Source organism: Lepidochelys kempii, chromosome 15 (assembly GCF_965140265.1).
Source record: "Lepidochelys kempii isolate rLepKem1 chromosome 15, rLepKem1.hap2, whole genome shotgun sequence".
In the NCBI taxonomy this organism is placed as follows: Eukaryota; Metazoa; Chordata; order Testudines; family Cheloniidae; genus Lepidochelys; species Lepidochelys kempii.
The window spans coordinates 28256214-28283574 of record NC_133270.1 but is presented as its reverse complement, the minus strand read 5'-3'; the positions used below and the strand labels follow the sequence as shown (position 1 = coordinate 28283574).

Below are 27361 nucleotides of genomic sequence, written 5' to 3'. Positions count from 1 at the left end.
GCACAGCAGCTGCTTACCAACAAAGAGCAACAGTTTTGGGCAGGATGTAGAGCAAAGCATATTTAAAAGCCCCCCTCAAATGAGTACCAACCTTTGAACAGCAGCCATGTTAGCCTTCATAGGGCAATTCAAAGGGTGAGAACCGTTACATTTAATAAAAAGCAACCTCATTCCAAAAGCTCCCTCCGTTGAAACCTGCATGGAGAACGGATTAGAGTCAATGCCGGCCAAAGATATACAGATAAACAAATCGATTTGAAAGGAAATTTTTTAGTTTGTATCCAAGCACACTGCTGTGCATGGAATCTTATTAACATTCATGGTGCAGATTTCAGCCTCCCCAGAAGGAAGGCGGCAGGAAAGCGAAGCAGCCTTACCGCAGTGGGTTTCACAGGCCAGGGCTCAGAGCAAAGGTTTCCAGGTCAAGTTTCTGTGATTTATTTCTAGACTGCCACCAGAGCAGAGTCATTCACGATCCCCAACACACCCGAGTCTTTTCAGAATATGAAGGATTTTCCTACAACATTAACAAATCAGATCAAATCCACTTGGACTCAAGTCCCCAGGTCATAGATTCCAAGGCCAGTGGAGACCATTATGATTATCTTGTCTGACCTCCTGGATGACGCAGCCCAGAGAACTCCACTCAGTTATTTCTGCATCCAAACCATAGCTTCTGTGTGAGCTACAGCGTCTCCTTCAGAGAGACACCCGGGCTTCTGCCCAGCCAAGCTGCTACCTTCCCTTTGTCCAAATCCCTCCTTAAGAAGTGCTCATCCCAGGACGCTCCGAAGAAGCGAGTCAATAACAATCGTTATTAAAAGTTCTTGTGACTAAGCAAAAGCCCTATCACTGCCCCAGCCCTGAACCTTCCTCCATCCCCTAAAATTAGATGGTAAGCAGCTGAAGCAGGACCAGTGCTGTTCTAATTCTGCTAAGAAGGGTGTAGCACGCTCTTGGGTACTGTAAAAACAACAGCTACATAACAATTCTGCCCTGGCACAGACCTGGGCAAAAGCCACTGAGTTAATCCCAAATCTATGCCAGTGCTGAGTGAAACCTGCACTGCGGGTGACCAGATAGCAAGTGTGAAAAATCACGACACTTTTTTTCGGGGCTGGGGCAGAGGGGTGTAATAATTGCATATCGTGACGTCTGGTCACACCACCTGCACTTAGTGTTCTGTAAGGCTGACTCCTTCTTAAAGATCCATTCAGACCATGGGTTTTCCTTCACATCTCATGCCCGCCTATCGGACCCTAAGACGTAGCTACACCACCCCAGGAGGCCAGAGAACAAACTCTGGGCTCAAGGAGCCATCAAAATACAGTCACCAACCCAAGACTTCACAACTCATGAAACAGGCTCCCTCACACATACACTCACAAACCCCAAAAAACACACGATTGGCTTAAAAATTAAGAGATCTTTCCTTTTAAAATAATACACTGGGAGGCTGGATTTGCCTTTGGCTTTTGAGCCTTTAAGAGGCACACTTTCATAGAATCATAGCTCTTTCAAGCTCTTTCAGCCACATGGGCTAGACCCTTACTTTGTTACTGAAATGAAAACAGAGATTCCTGCCTCATCCCAGGACTCCAGGAGCTGCGCCTTTCAGAAAGGCACCAAATATCCCAAGACTCACACTAAACCACCCAAGACTTGGCAAAACTAAGGTGATCGAAACAACCCCCGCAAAAGTTAAAATGCAACCATGAAAAGGAGGCTTCTAACAGCCCCTGCTATTTACAAGAGTCTTAACAGCTTTAGCACAGTAGGAAGAAGACGGAGGCATTACCTCCAGAGATTAGGGGTGAAGTCCTGGCCCCACTGAAGTCAGTGGCAAAGCTCCCACTGATTTCACTGGGGCCAGGATTTCCCCAGAAATGTCTCCATTTGCTCCTACAGCCTGTAGTGTTTTAACCCTGAAAAGAACACCATTTAACGAACCTTCAGGCTGCTTTGCCTGCTTCCCCCACCCCCTTCCATAAACACACTTCGTCTGGAAGGGAAATTGATGGGGACTCTTCCGTGGTTTAACAGATGCCCCTGTGGCCTGCCAGACACAAGAGCAAAGCTAATGCAACACGCAGGTTCATTCTGTGAACCCAGTGGAGACCGGAACAGGAGGATTCTGGCCCCGCATCCTGCAGGTTACCTCACCGGAGGCATGAGCCCGCCCTGGGAGAGCCTTCCCCAGCCAAGCTGGTAGGAGCCATGTGCGGCTCATCCCAGCTGGAGGGCGCAGTCCACACAACAGGATTCCACAGCAGTCAAGCAGCTGCTGTTTCTCAAGGCCTCCTTCATAATACCGAGAACTAGTCCAATTCCCTGGGTGCTGCTGCTCACAGTGGGCGATTGCTTAGTGGCCACAGCAGCAGCTGTATTGACTCTGCACAGACCTGGAGCTGTCCCGGTCTCGGCTGACTTAAAGCCCAGCTCTCAGTGAAGTCTCAGCCTGGGAATTAGAGGGTGACCGCTAGGTTCTCATGGGGAATTGTAGAATTTAGCGGGGAAAGGGCATCTGCATGTCCCTGCTAACACTGAGTACGAGTAAGTCACTCTGTTGGATATTTTGCTAAGTCCCCATGTGCCTCCCCTTACTCGGATTTGCCAAGGCTCATGGGAATCTTGCTCAGTCATTTTGCATCTATGGGCATGTCCACAGCACAGCCACCACAGGTAAACGGAAGGGGGCTTTCCATCACTGTAGTTCATCCATCTCTGAGAGACTGCTAGGTTGATGGAAGAATTATTGTCAACCTAGTCGCGTCTACCCTGGGGGTTAGGTCCAACTACGGTGCTAAGGGCACGACATTCTTCACAGCCCTGCACGACACCGCTAGGTTGATCTAATCTTGAGGTGCAGACCAGACTTATGAAATACAGGGGCTTGGCTCCCCACAGGCTGGTTTGAGCCACAATGAAACGTATGACTGATGTATTCGCACTTCACTGTAAATCAAACAAGTTAATTTGCTACTGACTGCAGATGAAAAGAAAATAATTAAAATTAATGGGAGTGAAGGTTCATAGCTGCTCAGGTCCCTTCTAGGCTAGCTTGTTCATTTTATTTAGGATGAATAGTGTGTGAGCCAGACCCTTAAACAAGACAACATTTAGCGCCTCATGTTCACACCTGCTCCACACGATGCAACGCTGGAGAGGAGTGAGAGCCAGGGGCTGAGCCCATCCCAGCTGCTGCTGGTGCCAGCCCAGGATGGGAGGTTGCAATGGCAGAAAATCACTGTCTTCTCCCCTCGACTGGTAGCATAGGGGTCAATGGCACTGAAATGGAGGCCAACGTTGGCTAGAAACACAGCATGGCCAGAATGGAGCTGAGTAGCATGTAAGACTTGCCCTAAGCCAAACCCCTCTTAGGAAAGGCTGGGGGACCAGCGCTTACCCTGTGCTCTAGTCTACTCAGGCTCTCATACCGTGCTCCTCGCCGTAGTATCTGAGCACCACAGTGGGTTTCACACTTACAACACCTGGGGGTAGCTGAGGTTCAACAGCCACCACACGCCCTCTTAAGCCTCCCATGCCACATGGGGGTACAGGGAGCCAGGCTGATGGGCAGTTTGTCCCTCCTTGAGCCAGCTCCAGTGCCTCCAAGCCAAAGGACTTTGCTTTGTGACGTGTCAGTTGTATTGGATTCCAGACTAATTGCTTTTGGCTGGCAAAGCAGCAGCCATCTAATCTATGGCGCTGTCCCGTCCCTCCCAAACAAAGAACATTTCACTCAGGCACCCACCAGATCTGAACTATGATGAAACAAAGCCGTCCCCAAAACAAAGAATTTTAAAAGTCTGTTTTACAGCTGGTTAACACATTATCCCCCCCCCCCGCCCACACCTCCTAATCCACACTAAGAAAGAAAGAAAGAAAGAAAGAAAGAAAGAAAGAAAGAAAGAAAGAAAGAAAGAAAGAAAGAAAGAAAGAAAGAAAGAAAGAAAGAAAGAAAGAAAGAAAGAAAGAAAGAAAGAAAGAAAGAAAGAGGCCGTTAATGGCAAAGTTATGTACGCAAGCAATGAGAATGATCTGCACATTCAAGCCGAAGTGACTTGTACTGGGTTTGCAGAAGTTAGCTGGAAATGGGTTTCTTCTCTGAGCCACTGTACCACGGATTATCAATGAGATTCTCTACTGGATTTCTGCCTAACCCCTGCAGTGCTACTGCTATAAACCCTGGCTTCTCCGATTCATCATGTTTTTAGAGAGGAAAATGTGCCATCTGTACAGTGTATATTTATGCTTCCCAGCTAGGAAAAATCAAATCAACGTGCGTCCCCTGCTCATCCTGGCTTTTAAAATGCAGATATTTCAATCCTGAAGCTGCAGTTATCGTTTTTTGGGTTGTTTTTCATTTTTTGCTGGTGCGATAGAGACAACTCACTTCAGCAAAAGCAAGACAGCTTGCGGGCAGGGCCAGTGGGTTTGACTAGTTCCTCTTTGCCGCTCAGCCTGGATGGTGACAGCATGAATGGCTGCAGACTGCCCGCTTGATGGGGAGGGCCCCAAATTCCGAGGCAAAAAGCAATTCTGCGATTCATCCCTGGTTACTTCCATTCAGGCAGGCGCAAGGCTGCGCTTCACGTGATGGAAACCTGTCAAAGGGCATGGCAGAGTCAAGCAAACACAAGTGAGTCAAGCTCAGGCGCTGTAGTGGGTGACAGCGATCGCTCTGACGGATGCCACCAGCACCTGACTGAAGGAATGAAGCCGGTGACTGAAAACTAACTCCTGGGAAACTGATGCTGGCCGACGTGCAGTGTGTGCACTGCAAACCGATGTCCCCTAAGACACAAACATGCACCTCATCTAGCATGACCCTGGTGCACCCTTAAGGGGAGCGCAGAGCTTTTACCATGGTGCAAACAAACTCTCGTGCAGATATTTAGGGATGGGTGGACAGGCAGCCTGATCCAGAGAGGTGCTGAGCACTCACAGTTCCCACTGTGCTGCAAGGCCCTGATCCTGTTATCAGGTCTGCTAGCACAGGCCCCTCAGTCTGCGTGTGGCCCCCCGGCGGGCAGGGATCCACGTTAGCAGATTCGAATGCTGGAGCAGGACTAAAGAGAGCCGTAGGTGCCCAATCCAAATAAGTGTCATTGCACCTGGGTCATTTCTGAGTCCGGCACCGGTGATCTTCCAGGTCGGGCAGCAGAGCTGCTGCTCCCTGCTCGGCTAAGGGTGCTCATGTTGTCCCAGGGGAACACAGGCAGAGCTTGAAGCCTCAGCATGCCTAGCAAGCCAGGGGGACAGGCGCTCTCAGCCCCCTGCACCAAAAGAGGCACGTTCTCATGTTCAGGTTGTGTAGAATGCAAATCTCCCAGTGGGGCTTCAACTCCTCCAGGGCTACAAGGCCCCACATCAAGCCAGGGCCATTCTCCACTGCTCCTATGTCAGCCAAGGAGGTCACACTGGAGCTATCCAAGATGTCCTCTCTGGTCCTGATCCCAAGCCCGGTGAAGTGAATGGAAAGAGACCTGCTGGGACTGCCTGGGCTGTTGGCTCAAGCCCGCTAGCCCCCCAAGGGCTGAATGCTACAGCTCTGAAGCACTTCCTCCTGACCAACCCTCAGGCTGCACAGTTCCCTGCCTTACACTGTAATAGCCCCAGCAAGCCAGATTGCCCAAAAGGCCATTGCCTGTGTGTTTTTCTCTCTCTCTCTGAAGGCTGTGACCAGTGGGGATTGCCTGCATTTATAAAAGTTACCACACAGCCCCTTCTAAGCAAGCCCGTTTTTTCTTAAGGTTACACAGAAAACAGATTAACACGACAGAAGTTCCTACACACCTACTACAAAGCTCACCACAGGGTCACCCCAGTTCCAGCCTAGGGCTCTGGTAGTTTTAGTCCATCAAAACCCACAACTGGCTTTTCCCTGTGGTTACAAGTTCATACCAATCTTCAATCCAGAACCAGATCAAAAACGGGCCAGACCAGTGGCTTCTTTATACAGCTCAGGCCCATGAGCCTGGCCTTCTGTAATAGAGAATCAACAGTGACCCTCTCCTCAGGGTGTGGCGTCAAAAGGCTGGCTTTTTGCATAATCAGAGTTGGGGAACTTGCATTAACCACTCCCTAGGAACTCCCCAGGAAATCCACTTAACACTTATTGTCCCAAAAGTCCAAACTTGTCTGGTATATTCTCAGTGTAGCCTTTTGAACTCCCAGTTCCTACATCGGTCCCATCTTCCCCCTAGAGAGGTTACATATAATCCCAGTCAACAATAATACACAACGTTAACACAATAAGGTCTTTCAAGGATATTGCAGGTCAATGCCCAGCTCTGCCACAGTTTAATATGACTCAGTGTGCCTTAATTCACCTTCTGTAAAATGGGGAGAATGATTGTGCTTCCCTCCCACTCAGGATGAGAAATGGAACAAGATGGCGTCATTCAGCTACTTTTTCTTCTTTTAAGAAAGAAGAGTTATTGGCAAAACTAAAAGGCAGTCCATTCAAACTCACCCTCTGAAAGGGCGGAGTTTGAGCCAGGAGAGAAACTGCAACTTTCCCAGACTGAGGCAGGGCAATAAAAACCCCAACCCGGCAACATTTTATTTATTCTCAAGTATTGCAAAGGGTTTTCTTCAATAACGAGGGACCCTCTCTACAGACACCAACTTGTAAAGAAAACAAAAAATCTTCGGTGCAAGCAGCTCTGATCTGGATAAATAACGTTCCCCCATTTTCCTACAGTGCACATTCCGGTTTGGCAAAGAGAAGTTGAGGGGGGTCAGTTTAAATTAAATGACTCGTTTAATGTAGAGCACGTTAGCGGCTATTGGAATCTGCGCTACAGTGACATACTCCTCCCAGTTATAAGGCGTTGTATTGTAGTAGGCCCTTCGGGCCATAATCTACCATCAGGGCCGTATTGTGCTAGGTGCTGCATACACAGAGAGAGAGTTTACTATCTAAGTCAATTAAAACCTATGGCAAACATGCAGTGTTTTTAACATGTTACCTTCATCTAGAGTAATGTATTTATGCAATCCCCCATTATCTGAGCACCCCACAAACTTCTAATGCATTTGTCCTCATTACTTACCTGTGACTCAGGGCAGTGATAGATTATCCCCCACTTGTAGATGGGCGGTAGGTACAGAGAGCTTAAGTGACTTGCCCATCATCACACCGATAACCTGTAGTGCAGCAGGGAACTGAACCCGGTCTCCCATGTCACAGATCAGCACCGTGGAGCATCTGCCCTCTTCCCCCCACTGCTTTGCACTTGATAGCTGGTTTCCCTTGTGCCGCATGCAGCAGCAAAATGAAATCTAAAAAAGGGACCATTTTCTCACGTTGTCTGTCAGCCTAAGCAATCAAAGAAACCAACTGACCTTTCAGCCAGGAATAAGCAAAATTCGCTTCTTGAACTAGAACTTTCTGCTCATAATGGTTAAGCCAACGGCATTTCCTACAGGTACCGAAAAAACCCTGGTGAAATACACAAGCCTTTCTCTGTGCGTATAAATAACAGATTCTGAAGACCTAAATTGCATTACTTCCAGCATCCACTCTTGCTCATTCTAATGCCTGCTGGAGCATTTTTAGCACAAGATAAAGAGGAGAAACAACAGCTCACCGTTGGATTTCTCCAACCCTTTACACTTGAGCAATAATATCTGGCAGAGCAGACTGCAGGTCTCGACCGTGGGGTGTATGAAATATTTAAGTTAAAAAACTGAAATATTTTTTCCAAGACTTTGCTAAAAGGATGCTGCCAACTCCTGTATCATTTAAAAACGGCTACTGTGTTGCCATTGCATTACGTCAGTCCAGCACCTAACGTATTTGTGAGGAAGGATGGGCTTCCGGCTCAGGCACAAAAGTCCAGTCGTCAGGAGTCCCGCATTTCATTCCCAGCTGCTGTGCCAGTAATATCTTGACCCGGTTGCTTTGGCTTCTCTGTCCCTCTTTCAAGACTAGTGATGTGGGAATAACACTTGCCAAGTTCATAGGGAATTGTGAGGCTTAGTTCATTAGCGTTTGTAATGTGTTCTGAGATCCTTGGGTGAGACCGTGGAGAAATGCAAAGAGGTATGGAAAAAAAAAAAAAAGGTCTCAGACACACATCTCTGTACTATGCTCAGTGAACGTCTCACCCAATTTGAGCCACACACCCAAGGATGACTCTCACCTCAAATCAATCTGGCTTACCTTGAAAATATCATATGGGACAAGTCACATGATAGTTTACAACATGGCCACTCGTCCCAGTCCCAGTGAGCCTTCGTAAACTAGTTCCATCCAACCCTCCGCAGCAAGGTTTGACAATGGGGAAAATGGAGTTTGACTGAACTTTAACCTTTCTGACTGGAAATTTGAAGTGTTCGTGTAGCTTTAAGATCAACCCCATTAAGGGCTGCCAGGGCTTTGCACAGCATGGCAGCAAAGACTTTAAATGAACCAAGTCCTACAGCGTTAAGATTACATTTGTGGCAGCTAATGTCATTTTGCTTATACAAATTACATAGCTGGATCCTGGTTACCATACCTAAATAACAGATAATCTTTGATTTTAGAGATGGGGAAATGGAGGCAAAGTCCAGGAACATGACTTGCCCATGGTCACCCAGCAGACCAGTGGCAAAGCTAGGAACAGAAGAACCCAAATCTCCGGAGTCCCAGTCCAGTGCTCTAACTACTAGACCACACTGCCCAGCCTAGATTTCTGCTCTTGGATCTTCCAGCTCAAGCAAAAAGAGGAATTTTGATCTCATTGAAACAAGCTTTTCAACGATTTCTTTTTACTTGCAAGATTCAATCCAATTCATGGCTAGCCTGCATAAAAGAGAAAATGTATTTGCTTTGGGATCCTAAGAGGTGACAAAATTCACTGGAATAACTAAGCCCAGACTATCTGAAGTCAGATCAGATAATAAATCAGAGTTGGACAAGAACTGACTTAAAATTCTCCTCTTTCCACCCATAAGAACGCCTTTAGTTCTGCCCTCGGAAACAGAGGCTGGGGATTGATGTTCGGTTGTTGGAAGAGAGTTGCCCAGCCAAAGCTGCTTAATTACTCAAGTTTAAGTTTCTGTAGTAGGGAGCCAATTTCAATAACTGTCTCATTCTAGCAATTTTTGCTGGAGCTTGCTACTTTATTACATATTCTTTCAGTATCACACTTTGTGCAAATACAGCCCTACTTAGCCAAAGGATCTCAAAGCACTTTGCAAACCTTAATGCATGTCGTCCGATACCAGCCCTGTGACACTGGCAAAATGGTCACCATTCAAAAGAGCTCGTCACCCACACAGTGGTATTTGAGATCTCACACATTTGTCCTGTACTAAGAATAGGAAATAACGAGACACAGCCACATGATTACTTGGCAAGCGATGACTTTCTCACAGTGACTACCCGAAATAGTATTGCAGCCATTTTACAGATGGGCAATCTGAGACACACGTGGCTTGCCCAAAGTCACACAGTAAGTTCAGGGAAGAGCTGGAAATAGAGTTGAGGTCTTGACTCCTGGCCTTGTGGGATAGCCGCAAGACCAAATCCATTCTGTATGATGGAGCCCACGAATCTGCTAATGCATGAATTAAAAGAAAGTCCTCTATGAATTGCTCCAACTTTACCCCAGCATAGTATAATACCTGTTCTCTAGCCTGAAATCCTAGATGTTTATAATGCTGCTGCTAAGCTCTTAATGTTAAATACAGTGGGATCCATTACCAGGAACTAATACCATACGCACAAAAACTACAGTAGGATTACAACTTGAGTGCATAAAGGAAAATTCACACAAACACATTAGCTGCTTATCTCTGTATTTGGGACTTTTCTAAATGTTTTGCTGACTCCATATGATGAGCCAACTGCTTCAGAGTCTCAGTCTGAAGATAATCAGAGCTTCTTTTTTTTTTTGGCCTCATATTTAAAACTGGGCAAAATCAATTCAGGAAGCACAGATGCTCCCCTGCACAAGCATATTTGTCTCTTCACCAGTAGAACAAACACGCAAACCATGTGCAGTCAAAAGTGGGTCATCTAGCATGGGGACTCTCTGCCAACTGGCCCTGGTTTTCTGCAGCACATGTCCAAGTACAAAGTTTGTTACTCACTCCCAGCAGACAGGATACAGAACTTACATTTCTATACAGTCCCTCTCAAGAGATCCCTGACTTAACTGGCATCTTTCCTATCCAGAGATCACATCATCAAGGCAACAGGGGTCAGCAACTGCCCTGAATTCTAGCCCCAAACTCACCTGTATCAAAGCCATATAAAGTCACAGGCAGAAGAAAGAGATGTGGTCTGAATTTGAGGGGGTCCAACATTCACATCCCCACTACCAAGCAGACCCCTGGGTCAGACGAGAGATTGTAGTTCTGTCACATTCCAGACTGGTAGCTCGGACCAAGAAACGTTTACGGTCAAAGGAGGGAGAGGGGGGAATCTCACCACTGTTTGGATGTTTCCTGCTGAGAGTTGTGACCGGTCAATGCCTTCCGAAGCCAAGAGGAGAGTCTTGCACTCCCTTGGTGTGGCTCAAAGGGAAGATGTGTATTGGCAATGCAGTGCGGTAGGAGGCCCTGATTTCAGAGCCAGAAGCAGCACTGGACGTCCATAACGTACTCAAATTCTGCCTTCCATGATACCAGTGCAGCCCCATGGACTCGTGTCCTCATTGACTTCTGGCATTCCACCAGAACAACAAAGCAGAATTCCACCCCAGAGCACCAGGTGGTTGTTGTGTCCAGACCAGATACCGCTCCAGACAGCTGGGCAATGGAGACTCACCACTTCACACCAGTGGAGAGCGAGAGGGGGCACTAGCGACAGCAACCGTCAGCCATAATTATACCATGAGGAGCAGCGAACCCTCACCACCTCAGAAGGCAGGGTGATTGGTTTGTGCCTTTTCTCTTCAATCCAGAGTGGGTCCGGGCTACTGAAAATAACCCTGAAGGGTTTCTACATGAAAGACAGAGAGATTCCCAGGCTTGAAAATTCACAAGAAAAATCTCTTAGTGCACTAGACTCACTCCGGCCGCTCCCCCGACTTCCCTTTCCCACGGCCACCTCCTGTCTGCTGGTGCCACCTGCCACATCTCATGCCTCTCTTTGTACAAGAGTCTTTTCCTCTGCATCATTCATCCTCACCGATCCTACAGTTCTTCCCCAATCTCACCTGCAAACATATCCTCTCTCCCATCTCTAGGGCTCTTCAGATTTATTCCCTTGATTACTGACCATATGACTGCATGTTCCACCTTCTGATGGTCTACTAATTACCACTGGACACAGAATGACTAGAAAAGGGAGCTGGGGCAGCCGCATAGGACCTGGGAAACAGAGATTCCTCCTAATCTTTCCCTCCTTAGGAAGAGGTTTTGGGGGCAGGATGGCAGGGGGAGGAATGAAGAGGGATTGCAGCCGTGCTTTGCAACCTAAGCCTCTAACACTGGGAAGCCTCAGGAATCTCTGCTCCCCAATTTGGTGGGTTCCCAGAACCTCTCTCTACACTTCGTTCCACAATGACTGGAGCCCCCCGCTTGTCCCTGGCAGCATGGCACCCTCAGAAGCTCTGCTGTGGTACAAGCCACAAAAGGGGATCAACATGGGAGCCCAGCAGCATTAACACCTGCATGAATACGCACAGGGTCAAGAGGGGAGTGTCTGCTACCATCAGGACCCCAGCAAGGGCAGTCAGGGCCAAGGCAGAGCAAACCCGAGGCTAGGAGTAGCCAAGGAGTTCATAGTCAGGCCCAGGCCAGGGTCGATACCAAGGATCAGAATCCGAGTCGGGAGGCAAAGTCCAAATCAAGCCAAGGTGAAGCCAGGAATTCCACGGCAAGGAGCAGTCACGGCAGCTACAGAAGATCCACGTTGCCTAGACGCTTCCTGCAATGTCCCTTGGCTTTATATAGGACAGGAATCCAGTCATGAGCCAGGGGGCTGCTGTCTGTCAAACCCATGAGGCAGAACTTCCCATGGTCTTTGTTCACAGTGGGTCATGGGAAGTGGAGCGTAAGCTGGTTACAGCTGCCGCTGGCTGGCAACCTGGGGATGTCAACCCCCTGGTACTAGCCTGGGTACTAGTTACCCGCTTCTCCCTGACTACTCCCAGCTATTTGGCCACCAAGGCCCTGCCTTCCATTCTGTGGGAGAGGTCCCTGCAGCTCAGGGAGTGCCCTGAGGAGACCCTGCACATTTTCCATACTCCAGTCTTGCCATCAGCCAGCGGCTCCTCTCTGTGACCAGCCCCCTGGGGCTATGCCCCTCTGCAGAATTAGGTTGTATTGTGCCGGGAAGTCAAGCAGGGCAAAAAAGCACCAGCCCCATCCCATCCGCACCCGTGCCCAGCACAGCTTCAGTGCTGCTAGCAACAGCATTCCAGACAGGAGACTTCAGCTCAGTGCACCCCCCACCCCACCCACCCAGTGATCATCTGGAAAACTTCCCAGACTCCACATCTGCTCCTCTAACGTATATCCCTGAGGACACAGCTAACTAGGGAGGCAGCGAGGGGGACGGCGCTGATCCATTGCGAGGCGTCTACTCGGGTTCAAACTGTCGTGATAACCCCCACACTGATCCCTCCCAGACACAGAGGGCTGGCCGCTAGCAACTACACGCTGGAACACCTGCATTTGCCGGTCACCTGTGCACAGCACAGCGATGGGTGCCACGCTGCATGCCACGCCACACTCCAGCACCTTGACAGCCGGTGGCGAGGAAGAGAATTCAAAGGGGATGGGGAGAAAGGCCACAGATAAATGTTAAACAGCTTTTCCCTTTTTGTTCATTCAGCCTCACCGAGGGATTCAGCACCAGATCTCCAGCCGGGGCAAATCAGTGGAGCGAGGCCCATTTACACCAGCTGAGGATCTAACCCTTGGTTTATTCATTACAACAAAGAAAAAGGCCCGCTCTTCGGGGGGGTTCCCAGTTCTCTGGGTGTGACTTTTACACTGTCAGTTCTTCAGATCGGGTAGGGGTCTAACACAGTTCCTGTCAGCACTTAATAAGAACAGTAATACATAAATAATAAACTCAATTTCTGCTCAGTCTGTGCAGGATGGGAGCCCAGAACACAGCTGAAACAATACTTGTGCCAGCACCAGGAAAAAAAATAATCACTGAATCATTCTCCAGCTCCTGTTCTTCAACCCTCGCCTCTTCCTCCCAGGTATCAGGTTGGGGCATTGTATTAATTAGCCCCTGATATTTGGGAGGGATGAACCAGCACAAACGCAGTCCCAGCCCCTCTGAGTAGGAATAACTAAACAGATGCAGAAGAACGAGCCTGCAGAGCGAGCAACTGTGTGCACGAGAAGCTTAGCATCAAACTCAAACTGCATTGCCTCACCCACACTTTAACAATGCCTGTACAGAGAAGCCACTGAACGGAACAGTCCCACATCTCTCGTGTCCGTGGTAAAAAAGAAGAAGCGTCAGTATTTGAAAGATCATCAGTTCAACAGCCAAGCGCTGAGCCCTCCATTTCACACCTCACGCTGTCTGCAGAGATCCAACAGCCACGATACTGACCCAGGCAGCCTATCTCCCCAGGCTTCTCAGCTCTGCAATGCAGCTTTCTTAAACATTGAACAAGCCTGCTGCTCCTACACCACCTGCCAGTGCCAACGATGAGAGAGTTTTTACATTGAAAGCCTAATGCCATTAATCTGGTTAAAGAGAGCAGGCTCGAAAGCCCGTGCATTCAGCAAAACACACTGATAACGTCACATCTGCAGCAGATTTTCTTGTGTTAATAACTGTCTGGCAAACAAACAAACCAAACTGCAACGCGGGTTCTGGGCTGAAGGTTTCTGTCATCCCCAAAGAAGAGTTTTCAAACTCAAACAGATCCAAATACCCTCCTGTATCGAGCTGATGATTTTTAAACCAACCCACGTTTGCGGTCCTCTCAGCCTGGGAGAACACATTCATTTAGATCTCTCAGCAGCGTAACGGACTTTGAGAGGGCAAAGGAAGGCTCCGCAGAATTGTTTGATAGATCCTCTAGTGGAGTTCTCTGCAGGGAGGATGGTGCAAATTCATCCCCATTGCCAGTTTTGCACACTTTTGGGGTGTCAGCCAGGTAACCAAATACACTATTATGAAGTTCGTTCCTTCCAAAAACTCCCACACTCACCCACAGCTTTGCCCTTATTTTTTTGCCAGGCCTTTACAAGCACTCTGAAAAGCCCACGAAAGCTTATGCCCAAATAAATGTGTTCATCTCTAAGGTGCCACAAGGACTCCTCGGTTTTTTTGCTGATACAGACAAACACGGCTACCACTCTGAAACCTGAATAAAGAGCAGAAGCAGCTCTCAAAGTGATTCTTCTCCATAGCTTTGCTATCCAGGTATCCTGCCGTGTGATGGGGATAGTTACTTCCATTCCACTCATGCTCACACACACAATTACCAGGCATCTGATCCAAGGGTTTTCTAATCCATTTCTGAAGATATGGTCTCCATTAGCATTGAAATATGCCATTGTCTCACAAGTCCATCTACAAGTGTATTTAACAGGTTTAATCCTACCAACAGAGCATCCTACTTGAATTCAACTGCGTGACTTCACTATCAAGCCTGCACTTCCCAGCTAAAAGTGTGCTCACCAAAGCCCATAGCGCAGGGACTAATGACACCACATCCACCGCCGAGAGACAGTCAGGGTTGCAGGATCGCTCTGTACAAAAGGCTCAGCACAAAGGTAATCTGATTGAGCAGATAGGGCTAGCAACATAGCACACTTCCCCTGCGATATTACATGGAAAAATCCATGCACAAAAAGGGCCAGAAGTGATTTGGATCCAAGTTCCATATTACCTAAAAGCACCCAAGTTAGAGGGTATTTAGGTAACAGAATCTGGTTTTGACCCCGCTCAGATTTTCAGAGATGGGCCAACATATTGTTCTGAGAGGTGTCACCAGGTGGTGCTGTTACACGTAGTCTTCCAAGATCTTTTTCTTCAGGTTGGAGCAAATGTTCAATCTTGGGGAGATATGCGGTGTGGTGTTCTTCATTTTATAATGCAGAGGATCAGGTTAGCGAGCTATGCAAATAGCAAGATAGTTTGGTCTCTGCTTTGGCCTCTGATTAGAGTCAATTCTTGAGGCAGAGTTGCTCCCAGAGAACTGGGCATTGTTTTGGGCTGAGATCCCTGAAAGAAGAGATTGCTCTGCCTGCTGTTTGACCTTCTCTATTCCAGGACTGGGGTAAGTGTGTAAATAAAACACGTTATCCTTATCTGTATATATTTCAATGACCTAACTGCTCCCCTCCAAAAATTAGGCTGTTAAAAGTGGTTTCCCTGTGGTATATACACGATCTCCTACACTGTAGTTGTGTATATGAATTGATCTATGTACCAAATAGAGGAGATCTATTGATACATAGAACATCTATTAGCCTAGATTTCTTGAGTAGAGCAATGAGATGGAGAATTGAAGCCCTAATATATAGAACAAGCTTCTCTCTAACTAGAAGGGCATTTAAATGATTTGTTCATGCGGGGGAGGCTTACATTACAGAGCAAGTGGTTTACAAACTTGAACAAGTTTTGTGTGGCCCCACTCATCCCCACTATCAATTACCTTTCCTCCCAGGAGCTAAGTGGTAAGAATTAGTTAGCTACAAGCTGAGGAACAGACCCAAAAGTATTAAGGCTGGTGTATTTTAGCATCACAGCAGTTACCCTGTGGTTAGGACTATGAAAACCACTTGATTCCAACTCCTTCCTATTATAACTTTCTCAAATTAAAAACCCCTTTAGGACAGCAAGTGATCATGCTTGGTCTCTGCTCAGCGAGAAATGATTTTAGAAAGTTTGGGCATACCGGGATAAGTTGATTTTGGATCACACCACTGGAAATAGCCATGGTGAAGGGTTTTGTTGTTGTTGCTGTTCTTTAAAAAGAGCCAGACATGTTCCACTATCTGAATTAAATTGAGGTAGCCAGGTCAAACCCAATTCAGCCGAGCCACACCAATTTACATGAGGATTGGGCTCAAACAGTCTATTGCGGGCACTTTTTCTTTACAGCACTGGAGAAATTCACAGTTAAAGCCAAAGCTTGTTTGCAGGGACAGCACCAAATAGCCTCACTGGTTAATTCTCAGCAGATGGCAGTGTCTCGGGGTCATTTCCCAGAGCCACTTGAGCAGAGGACTCTGTCCTTTTCGGCAGCCACTGGCAGACAGCAGGGGGGGGAGGAAGGGAGGAAAAAAGATTTATAGACTCAGACTTTATGGCCAGAAGGGACCATCGTGATCATCTAGTCCAGTGGTCACCGACCAGTCAACCGCGATAGGGTTGCCAACCCTCCTGCAGCCAACCTGGGAGTTCGGCCACTAACAGTCCGGTGGCGCAGTGGGGCTAAGGCAGGCTCCCTGCCTGTCCTAGCCCCGTGCCGCTCCCGGAAGCGGCTGACATGTCTGGCAGCAGTTCCCGTAGCTCCCATTGGCCGCGGCTCCCATTCCTGGCCAATGGGAGCTGCGGGGGAGGGTGGGGTGCCTGCGGACGGGGGCAGCATGTGGAGTCACCCGCCCCCTCCCCCCAGGGGCTACTGCCGGATATGGCGGCCGCTTGTGGGAGCAGCATGGGCTTAGGGCAGGCAGGGATCCGCAAATCCTTGGTTGTCACCTACCACCTCACACTGGAATCCATATGAGGCACCATCAAACAACTACAGCCCATATTCGATGGGGACCCCATTGAGAAAGAAATCTTGCCTGACCCCCCACACACACACACTTCTGGCCTTCACACAACCCCCCAACCTCTCCAGGCTCATCAGCGGAAGCAAGTTCCCCACAGACCAGGACACACCAACTCAAAGCAGCACCAGGCCTTGCCAGAACAACAGATGCAAAACCTGCAGCCATAGCTCCAATGATCAACACCCCCCACAACACACTTTTCAAGATCCATGGGTCCTACACGTGCCTATCACATACTGTGGTGTCCCTCATCCAGTGCACTAGGGAGGTGAAACCAGACAATCACCGCACTCTCAAATGAACTCACACAGGAAAATGATAAGAGACAAGAATACCACATCACTGGTGGGTGAACACTTTCCACAAAGCGACCATTCTACATCTGACTTATCAGTCCTCATCCTCCAAAGGAAACCTGAACACCACTTTCTAAAGACGAGCCTAGGAGCTTAAATTCATTACTCTGCTAGATATTGAAAATCATGAACTGAACAGAGACACTGGATTTATGGCTTATTACGACAATCTGTAACCCACTAACCCCCCTTTCTGTCCTAGGGCTGTAAGGGTTTTAATGGACCACTTCACCTTGAATGGTCCCCTAGAAGTACCATTAACTACTTATGCTGAACTATCTATTTGCTCTCGTACTTAGCTGTGACGCTCTCAGCACCCTTCCCAGACCGGAAGGAGAGCTCCTCTCTCTCACCAACAGACGTTGGTCCAATAAAGATATTACCTCACCCCTCCCCCTTCTCTCTGGCAGCAAGGAAGTCATTTAGGCTAAAACTTTCCCAAGTGGCCCCTGATTTCAGGTGCCCAATTTGAGACAGATGGAGCCCAATCTGCAGAGGTGCTGAGCACCAGCAGCTCCCGTTGACTTCAGCTGGAGGTGCTCGGCACTTCTGAAAATTTTCCCCCTACCCCCCCGTGTCTCAAGATGGGCCCCCAGAAAGTGAAGGATCCTCAATCAGGGGCCACTCAGGAAGATTTTGTCCTTATTCTCTCATAGACATTAAGGTCAGAAGGGACCATTATGATCATCTAGCCTGACCTCCTGCACAATGCAGGCCACCGAATCTCACCCACCCACTCCTGCAATAAACCTCTCACCTATGTCTGAGCTACTGAAGTCCTCAAATCATGATTTAAAGACTCTCTGTACCTCTGGTTTGCTTGCCAGTAAAATGGGGACGCTACCATACTTACCTATCCCGTGGGGGTGGGCTGCGGGCACTTGATTGTGATCCACAGGAAACAGGCCCTGCAGAAGTGCAAAGGATCATGAGTAATCACCAGCATTAGAATCCCTGCAGGCTACAAAAACCCAGCCATTTCTACAGGCTCCTGAACTCGAGCACCCGGAGTACGAAAGGGTTACAAGCCTACAATGCAGCCACCACTGGATCAATTCTCTGAGCTTGAAGGACAGCAAATGTGACAGCCATTCAGTTAAACAACAGGAGGACTAATTTCATGGCTACTCTTGCTGAAAAATCGCTGGAACGCTGCCCAGCCCATCTCTAACTGTGCGACCGCAAGGGTGTAACACGGCTCCCAAAGCACTTGTGCAAAGGTACCGCTTTAAACAAAATAAGCCCGTCTCACATAAATATCCCTCAGGCACACTCAGATCTTCGCCACCTGTTTTCTGCCCTCCTGTTTTCTCTTTGTTCCTATTCAGATCCAGAGGGACCCAATAGGGATCACAGTGCTAAGGAGTATTCCTCCTGCAAAATAAGCCTTGGTGGATACTGGTATACGGTCCTCTCCTTGCGACCTCTCCAGGATTTATCTTCCTGCATTTTGCATACCAAGTTCTGCAGAAAGAGATTTAACGAGCAGCTCTACGGCAACAGATTTTGGGGGATAAAACCCTCCCCGTACACTTCGTTTTATGGGTACCCCCTGATGGGCGTAGGTGACTATAGAAAGGCAAGAGAGACTATTAGGCCAGGTCTATACTACAGACGTATGTCAGTATAACTACATCGCTCGGGGTGTGAAAAATTCACCCCCCAAGCAACGCAGTTACACTGACCTTAACCCCGTGTAGACAAGGCCATGTCAACAGGATGGCTTCTCCCGCTGCCATAGTTACTGCCTCTCAGGGGAGGTGAATTACCTACGCCGACGGGAGAGCTCTCTCCCGGCGCATAGGAGCATCTTCACTTAAGCACGACAGCAGCATCAGTACATGGCACCGATGCAGCGTTTGACATGTAGACCTGCCCCCATTCTGCTCTCACTTACAGTGGTGTAAATCAGAAGTAACGCCACTGAAATCTTATTCACTCCAGACCAGCGCCACTGAAGTTAATGAAGGAACACCGGTGTAAGACCGGAATCAAGTCCAGAGAGATTTAGCTAATTCCCCTTTCCATACCCCCGTCTCTTTTGTTTAGCTAATGCCCTCTTGTTGGCATACGACTTCATTTACATAGCATGCGACATGCGGAAAATGTCTCTTTTCCATCAGTTTCCTGTCAGTCTCTAGACAAAATAGAACAAAGGCAGCTAAGCTGTGGTGAGCAGGACATTTTATTTAAGCTGTGCAGTGACATTTTTCAAGTAACTCCTTCACAAACCAAACACCATTAGAATGCTGTCATGTGAATGTTCTCCAGTTGATTAAGAGCAGGTGGGGGGGAACAAATCAGTCCTTGGTTCATATGACTGATCTGTGAGTGCTAGGCCTTGGGATCTCCAGCAAGACAATATTACGATGTAATTTAAGCCTGCATCATATTATTAAACCTGATGGCAGCATTACAGTTACTTGTCTCAAAGCTGGCTCGAAAGCACAGCTCAGAAGCAGTTCACTGCACGGCTATAATGCGCATCGCTGGATGCCAGCTCCTGCAGGGTAGCGAAGGCACCATGGCAAAAGGAGGGGGCAGGGGGAAATCACTCACAGAGCACCTGATGCCTGCCTAGAGCTGCGAAAATTAATTGGCTTTATTTTAAAAAAAAAAATTACATTCAGCAAAATGAAAGCTCCACAATCAGGTTGACACTGGATTTGTACAGGGAGAGAAGATTTGGAGACAAATGTTCAAGGGAGCCTTAGGAGAGGTCTGTCTGCAGAGGATTTGTAGGTGCATCTGATCGTCAACACAGATCGGGTAAATGCACCCGCAAACCAGGGGTCACGGTACCCCGGTGCATGTGCCATTTGGAGGGTCTTTTGAAAAGGGATCTCTTGGCAATATCTGGCTGCAGTGAAAGGCGCTCTCAGATACTACCGTCTCAGTATCTCAATAGCTGCCTTTCAGCCCCAGTGACCAGGAAAATGAGGAGAGAGCCAAGACCACAGAAAAAGAACACATTACAAGGTGGAAGAGAGAAACCTCAAGTGCCCTCCAAGAATTGACTTTTCCCTTCTCTGGTTTCCAGCTCCCTGTTGGCCCAGTAACAATTTTGTCAGCGGCTGGCCTGGGTCAGATATTAAAACAATCCAGAAATATAATCCTGCTGCCTAGACTAGAAATATCAGCGTGATGGTGCAATGACTGTGCATGGAGGACAAAGTCCAAAAGATGGCAACATTCAGTTCATCATCCCATGGTGATCCAGTGGCCAGCAAGGTACTGATCTGTTTAAAGTTTACCCACTTCTGCAGGCAGCTAGAAGTATTAACAGAATCGTTATCCTGAGATCAGCAGCTGGAATGAAGCCAGAAGACACCCCACTAGTCCATCAGAGTCAGGGACATAAATCAGCCAAGCTAACACCCACGGGAGTTGGTTTCCCAGGAAATCTTAGGTTTTGTGCCAGAGGATTAGGTGGGGTGAGAGGGGTGTGGTGGGGACAGGACCACCATTTTCTCTTTCAACACCCAAAAAACACAGAAGCAAAAATGTTTAATTTCGCGCAGATTTTGCCCTGCCCTTCCCCGATCAGGATTCATAAACAGAGCAGTACGTGGGCAAAAAGGGGGCCATACAAAAACATTTTGATTCCATTTCAAGAATCCCCAAATACTAAGCCCTGTTCACAAAGTTGGACGGAGGAGAAAGAGCTGTTCCTTAACATAGCAAGACATTTGTTGTGATGGGGTCAATAAATGCCACACTGGGCCTGACGGGATTAAAAGGCAATACAGGGCCCTGGTAGACCCACCCCTCCAGGCCTGCTGAGCTGGAAGGGTGGGTTAAAAGGAGCTCAGAAGCCAGGCAAGGGGAGGGTGAACAGGCTATTCCAGAGAATTCTTCCCCAGGAAGCCAGACAGAAGGTGGAGCTGAGAGGGGACCACAGGGTGGGTTAGGCCACTAGGCAGAGCCTTCTCCAACCATCATCCCCTTTGAGAACCAGCAGGTGCTGCTGCTTTGAACTATGATCATAGGTAGGAAGTAACCCAGGGTGGCACACTTAGACTTTCTCCAGAGAGGAATCTGCCAGTTTTACTTCCGCAGGGCCCCCTGGGGAGGGAGGCCCTGGGTCCCTCTACCATGCCCCACTTAAGGGCAAAGACCCAGATGCGACAGGGGAGGCCCAAACGCTCCCAGCCTAGGGTCCGGAACCAGGCACCACTACTGCCCCCTGAGAGAGAGACAGAGGGCAGAAGTCAGATGTGCTAATCTCCAAGCCCCCTATCACACGTTATTTTCCCAGCCTTACAAACCCAACACCATAATTAGTACCAGTGGTGACCCTTGTTCACAATTTCATTGAAAAGCCAAGGAATGACTCGAGATGGACCGGGAAGCACCACTTTGAGAGACATGCAATTGCTTAGACTCCTGCCTACTCAAAAATGAAGCTCTCTGCTTGCAGTGATTCATTACTAGCACCAATTATGCTGGTAATTTTCATCACAGATACCTGTGTACCAGGAACAGACTGAAGACACTCCGGTCATTCCATAAGGATCAACAGTTGTCAAATAGTAACTTTTAGTCACTACTAACTTGCATCCTATTCAAAGTGATGATGAAGCGTTGAAAGAGTCACATGTCATTTTCTGTCCCCTGACCAAGGCAGCCTCTCAAATCACTCCTTTAAACCCCAAAAGAAACTTCAGATCAATGATAGTTATTTTTCCAGTCAACCACATAGACTCCATTCCTAACCAATACGTCCAGCCCGTGCAGTTTCTTTCATCTTGCACGGCTTAATAAACTTAAGATCAGCAGGAATTTAAATTTACACACACACACAGCTCCAAATATTTGCTCATATCCAACTGCAAGGCTAGCAACAGCCAACCAAATTCCATCTTTAAACTCCCCAGAATCAAATGATGTACCATAGCCAGCAAGAATCAAAAATATTTTCAATTCAGGTGGTCTCTTTTTTGTAATACCTGTGAATTTACAAAGACATTACAAAAAGAGCAATTATTACTGGGAAATATAAATCAGGTACAACACATAGATATTATGTATATCCAGACCAGTTCCCTTCTTTCTCACTCACACATACAAAATACTTCACAGGTAACAGAGAGACAAATCAAGGCCACCATTTTGTTGAGCATCCTCAACTCTCTCTGGAGTCAGTGGAAGCGGAGGGTGCTCAGCAGAAGACTCTAACCTAGGGCAGCGGGGGAAGGAAGAAGAGTCGTTAGGTGTCTGTATCACTCCGTAGCACCATTTTTTTTTATTTTTTTTTTTCAGGAAAAGGAGCCAAAATCACTGAGACCAAGTCTAGGTTCTCCGGGCTTAGGGATATTTTGAGGCCTAATTCAGGTAATTTATTACCACCTACTGTCCTACTCCATTGATTGGGGCCAGTGCCAAATGAGGCTGCTTCTTTTCATTTATGTGAATTTCATGCTGTTGAAAAGTGCCAGATTCCAGCCTAGAGTCCCCTATTTAACCACAAGCCAGGCAACATCAGTGTAAACTTCCCCAGTCCTACCCCTCATAGCCTGACCTGGACAGAGGGGAGTTTAGTGTCCATGTCCATTCTGACCTCAGATTCTCTACTGAAGCTACCATTGGGGTGCCAGATGTGTTACAGACATCTATCCATCAGGGATATCCCAGGGACAGCACAGGGCCACCAGATGTTAACAGCTGTAGGCCACTGCTGATGTGAACAGGTGACATGGAGAAAGAAGAGCTCATGCTCAGTTACCAATTGCTGGAGCTATTGAGTGCTACTTCTGCAGATGACCGAGACGATGCTGGAATGAGCCAACAGCCTGCTACTGGTACAGAGTCTCTTTTCCAGAGATGCCAGAAGATATCAGAGCCCTGCAGCAAACAGCAGCCTGGCGAGAGAGCTCACAATGAGGGCAGTTAGAGGATTAACTGAGCGTGTCCATGCTGGCTTAGCAGCACTTGGGATTCAGTGATCGTTTCAGCAATTCCTAATTCGGGCCCAAGCCTAAAGCCCTTACTCTGTTTTACTCCATCCCCGTCCCTGAGGAAGGACTGAATCTAAACCTCATGAACTGCCCCTTATATCATAGCTGAATAGCAGCACCATGAAGCCCTAGGAGCGGATGAACAATGTGTCCTCCAATCCATCCCAGCATCAAAACATTAACAAGATCTATTTCCATGCTACATTACAGCACAAGCTCTGGCTATAAGTAAATAAACCCAATTATTCATCTGTTCTCCTTGTCATATCCATTGTGGAGAATTCTCCTCCTAGCTCTGAAAGCACAATCTCACAAGGGGGGGGCGGGGGAGGGAATCAGTCTACTCGGTGCATAGACCTCAGTATCCAGGAACAGCATAACACTGACAAAGTTCAAAGTATAGAAGCATTCGGGTAGAGCCATCTGGTTCAGATGGTTAAGTGGCAGACCAAACAAACGTTAATAGCTGAAACCTAGCTATTTGGTCCTTCGATTTTATTGATTTAAATACTGCCTGCATGCCTGCTGGAGAACAAGACAAATAAGAAGGCACAGAGAAGTTAAATAACCATGGCCTGATTTTAAATTACCTAGTTATGCTAGAAGGTTTAGCAGCATTACCACATTCCACTTGCTTTACTGCTGCATTTTGCCCACAGGAGTTAAGAGACTATGATCCTGATGGTCTTTTTTAAAAATGCCCGTGCAAGCTTTTGCACGCTCAGGGAGCATGGTGGAGGAGATACACTAGCAGAACAATTGAACAAATTTGAGAGCTACTGCATTAAAAGCCTTGGTTGAATAGGAGGCCAGGACCACTGCAATACACAAATCAGACTAGTGAACTCTCAGTTCCAGCCGGGATGGGGAGGTTTCTACATGGCCACCAACGTTATCATATTTTAAATGGTGTAGCGTTAGGTTGAGTTTGCCGTGATCAACTCTGATACAGTAACTACTGTTCGCTCTGTGCAATGTTCGCGCACCATTTGCTGTTTGCACTAAAATAGGAAGGTAAAGGATATCTGGCGTATTTAAAAAAAAAATCTAAGTTGTTGGACAATTTTCCCCTCGCTATATTTTGCATTGATCACCATGATCCCTGTATAACCACAAAATCCATGATCAGCATTTCTTTGAGACAGGAAATAGTTCATTCCCTCTGTCTACATTAAACTAGAATAATACTCTACAACTCATGCACAATTGGAGATGCTAATTTCACATACAAGTCCTGTTCTTTTGTAAAATCTCATGCTTTGTGAAACCAGTTTGTTAAAATCTGGGGTTGGGTGGGGGGTTTCTCTTTTCTTTTCTTTTTTTTAAACAAAAACAAAGGTTTTGATAAAAAAAACACCAGTAAAACAAAATGGTTACGTTAGCCACATCTGCAGCATTTTACCTCCCTGGAAATACTCCTAGAGCAGAAGTAGCCTAGCTCTTAGGCTGCTGACCAGTTTACATCACATCCATTCTCAAACTTTCACTACATCCCTCTATTTGCTAGGTGCTCCCCCGCAATACAGAGAATCAGGAGGTGCAATGAAAACATGCTGTCAGCTGCTTTCAACGGTTACATAAGAATTCTTTTTCTTTATGCTATTTCATTAAGCCCCCCAAACTCACCACCCTTAGGACCATGAACTCTGCAACATTCTCACCATGGCAACAATCTTCTGCCCCTCGAGAAAGACAAGCCAGCCAGCCAGCGGCAGAGACACTAGAGAATCTACAAGGAAAATGGACAGACAATTGCTACTGAAATCCAGGCAGGATGACCCCCTGCTCTGCTGAATTTTAAAATCCACCTGTTTCCTTAGACTGCACACATTTTTCATAGATCCATTTCCAAGGGCTAATGCCCCACCCTTAGCACTTCCCCCGATCTCAGATCTTTAGTCTCCGAAGCGAAAGACTCTTGTTCATACCTGTCTCACGCATGGAATATTCAAAATATTGGAGTTTAAACCTTGCCAGAGTTTTGGTGCAGGCGACAAGCCCCATCCACCACTCGCTCTCTTCCTTACCCTTCAACCCAGATTTTTACATGTGTTTAATATTTTAGCCACTAGAGTTATTTGCATCCATTCTTCCCCTCTCCCCCCGCCCCACTCACTTCAATTAGAGAGGGTGAGGTCTCGTTTTATGAATTAGAATAGCGAAAACAATAATGAAGCCTCAAAGGTTGATCTGGAACAAATGCACATCTGATTTCCCCCGGTTCACTGGAGCGAGATTAACCCATGAATTACTGATGGGCTGCAAGGTTCATTTTCTGTCCGGCGCAATCAGCATCCTCCTCTCCGCGAGCAGTTTTAAGACCCGGGCATCTGGTGCGTAAAGGACCCAGAATGCGGGACCTTCCCAGATGCTGACTCGAACCCGCTCCAGGCGCCAGTCAATCCAGCGCGCCCACCCCGCGGCAGACGCGGGAGCTGGGACCCGTCTGAAATGCCAGGGCTAATTTACAGGGGGGCTAGCAGACGTTACAGGCGTTCAGACGGGGATCCCCCCGCACCCCCTTTCCCAGGGGGGAGCCCAGCTCAGCGCGCAGCGGCTGCTGCAGGGACGCAAGAACAAAGGCACCATTCAAACGCTCCTAGACAAGTTTGGCCAGCGGGCGGGCGGGCGGCACCCCCCAATTCCCGAGCGTCTCCCCGCACAGCCCCAGCGGGGAACGCACCGCACCCGCCGTCCCCACCCTCCCGCGGGGGGACAAACCCCGCTCCGCGCCAGCCCACTCGCTCTCCAGCCCCGGCAAGCGAGCCGGGTCTGCCGCCGAGCTGGTCCGGCTCCCCGCAGGCGGGCCCGTTTACCAGGGCGGCGCCGGCCGGGAGGCTCCGCGGAGTTCGTGCCGCTTCGCCCCGCAGACAGAGCAGCGCTGCCCGGTGCGCGCAGGGCGCAGGCGGCTCCAGCCCACACCCCACCCCGGGACCCTGGTGCGCGCAGCAGGCCGGGGCTGAGCGCAGGAGGCGGATCGGGGACCCCCCGCCCCTTGCTCCGCCCGGCAGCCCTGCTGCAGAGCTCCAGCGAGCCGGGGGCGCCTCTCCCAGCCCGGGGAAGGGCTTTGCCAGCTGCCACCGGCGGGGGGTCAAAACTGGCCCCAGACCGATTCCAGCTGGGAAGTCACGCCCAGGGCCAGGCGAGGTGGGGGGGGGGGCAGGGAGTCTTGTGTCCCCCCCCCACACACACACACACCCTGAGCCAGGCTGCTGGGCTCTTGGGACGTGTCACTGCCTTGCCTCGCTCCCCCAAGGAGGTGCTGGGGACAGGGGGGTGGGGGCTCAGGGCCGCCCAGGCAGCAGGGGAGGGGAGGGGAGGGGAGGTGACCAGGGGAGCTGACGATCAGAACAGCGGAGGGTGTTTCCCTCCCACTCACCCCCTTGGCTCCAGACACACGAACAGCTTCAGCCCCAGCAGGAGGACACGATGAATAATCGCCTCGCCCCCTCTCCGGCCTGAATCGGGGCTTAACTTGTGCCAGGGCTGAGTCCCAGCCCCTCTGGGCTTGGCCGTTCATAGCCCCAGCCCCGCCTCTTTCGTTACAAGTTAAGCACTTGCCTGAATGCAGGGAGGGGTCTGCAATCCTCTCTCACAAGCAGTTGTCCCGTTGTTTTGCAGGGCGGTAGCTTCGGAGAGTCGCTGTACCCGCCCGCAGGGCCCCAGACTGCACCCAGGAACCCGGACTGCCGCTTCCCCACAGCTGGGAGTGAGGGAGGTCGCTTGCTCCAAGGTAGGTCGACCTGCTAGAGAGAGGAGAGCGCCACGGAATTTGGGAGTGATGCTCTGATCTGTCCAGTCTGCTCCAGCCCCCGGAAGGATCAAGGGGCCACATTTCCAAAAGCATCTAAAAAAAAGCCATTTAGGAGCCTACATCCCTTTTTCAAAAGTGACTGAGAGAGGTAGGTGTGAACCTAAGTGACACTGACATTCAGTGAGACGACTCCCAAGTAAGTAGGTTCCAGCACGTTCTGGCCCTTCTGAAAATTTCACCCTAAGCACCTTTCAAAGTGTGGGAAGTTTAATCAGGAATGAGGCACCCCTTGTGCCAGAAGAAGAGTGTCCCCTTATGGGGTCAGTCAGGAATAGAACAAGACAAGCCCTTAGTGAGTAGAAGGAATCAGAGGATCAGCACTGTTGTCTCCTCTCTTTCCCCCTTTGGTTCTGAGCCATCTTTAATATGCTGTTTGGTTATAGCGTTGTGGCTATAATCACTACCCCCTGCCTCCCTTAGAAACCAGCTGTTTCATCTCAGTGGGTTGCCTTATCACATACTTTAAACAAACCAGACCTTTGCTCAGGTCATTGGATACTGCAGCTGGCCCCAGTTTGGAGTCATAA

The 27361-nt window shown here is 48.6% G+C and overlaps 1 protein-coding gene across 15 annotated transcripts in view; it reads right to left on the bottom strand.

Moving 5' to 3' along the window:
* The window catches only part of RPH3A (rabphilin 3A), a 109620-nt gene extending 83081 nt beyond the window's left edge, over positions 1-26539 (bottom strand). For 4 of the 15 annotated variants that reach the window (XM_073312409.1, XM_073312412.1, XM_073312410.1 and 1 more), the window contains exons 1-2: positions 24949-25072; positions 17917-17971 (exon numbers count right to left, since the gene is read on the bottom strand). In XM_073312409.1, the coding sequence (XP_073168510.1) occupies positions 17917-17971; positions 24949-25024 (131 nt within the window). In that variant the 5' untranslated portion in view covers positions 25025-25072. Of the gene's footprint in view, positions 1-17916; positions 17972-24681; positions 24750-24948; positions 25073-25136; positions 25716-25836; positions 25935-26399 lie in introns of those variants that run through there. The other 11 variants (XM_073312415.1, XM_073312416.1, XM_073312414.1 and 8 more) reach the window with 11 other exon arrangements.
* Positions 26540-27361: the final 822 nt, after the last annotated feature.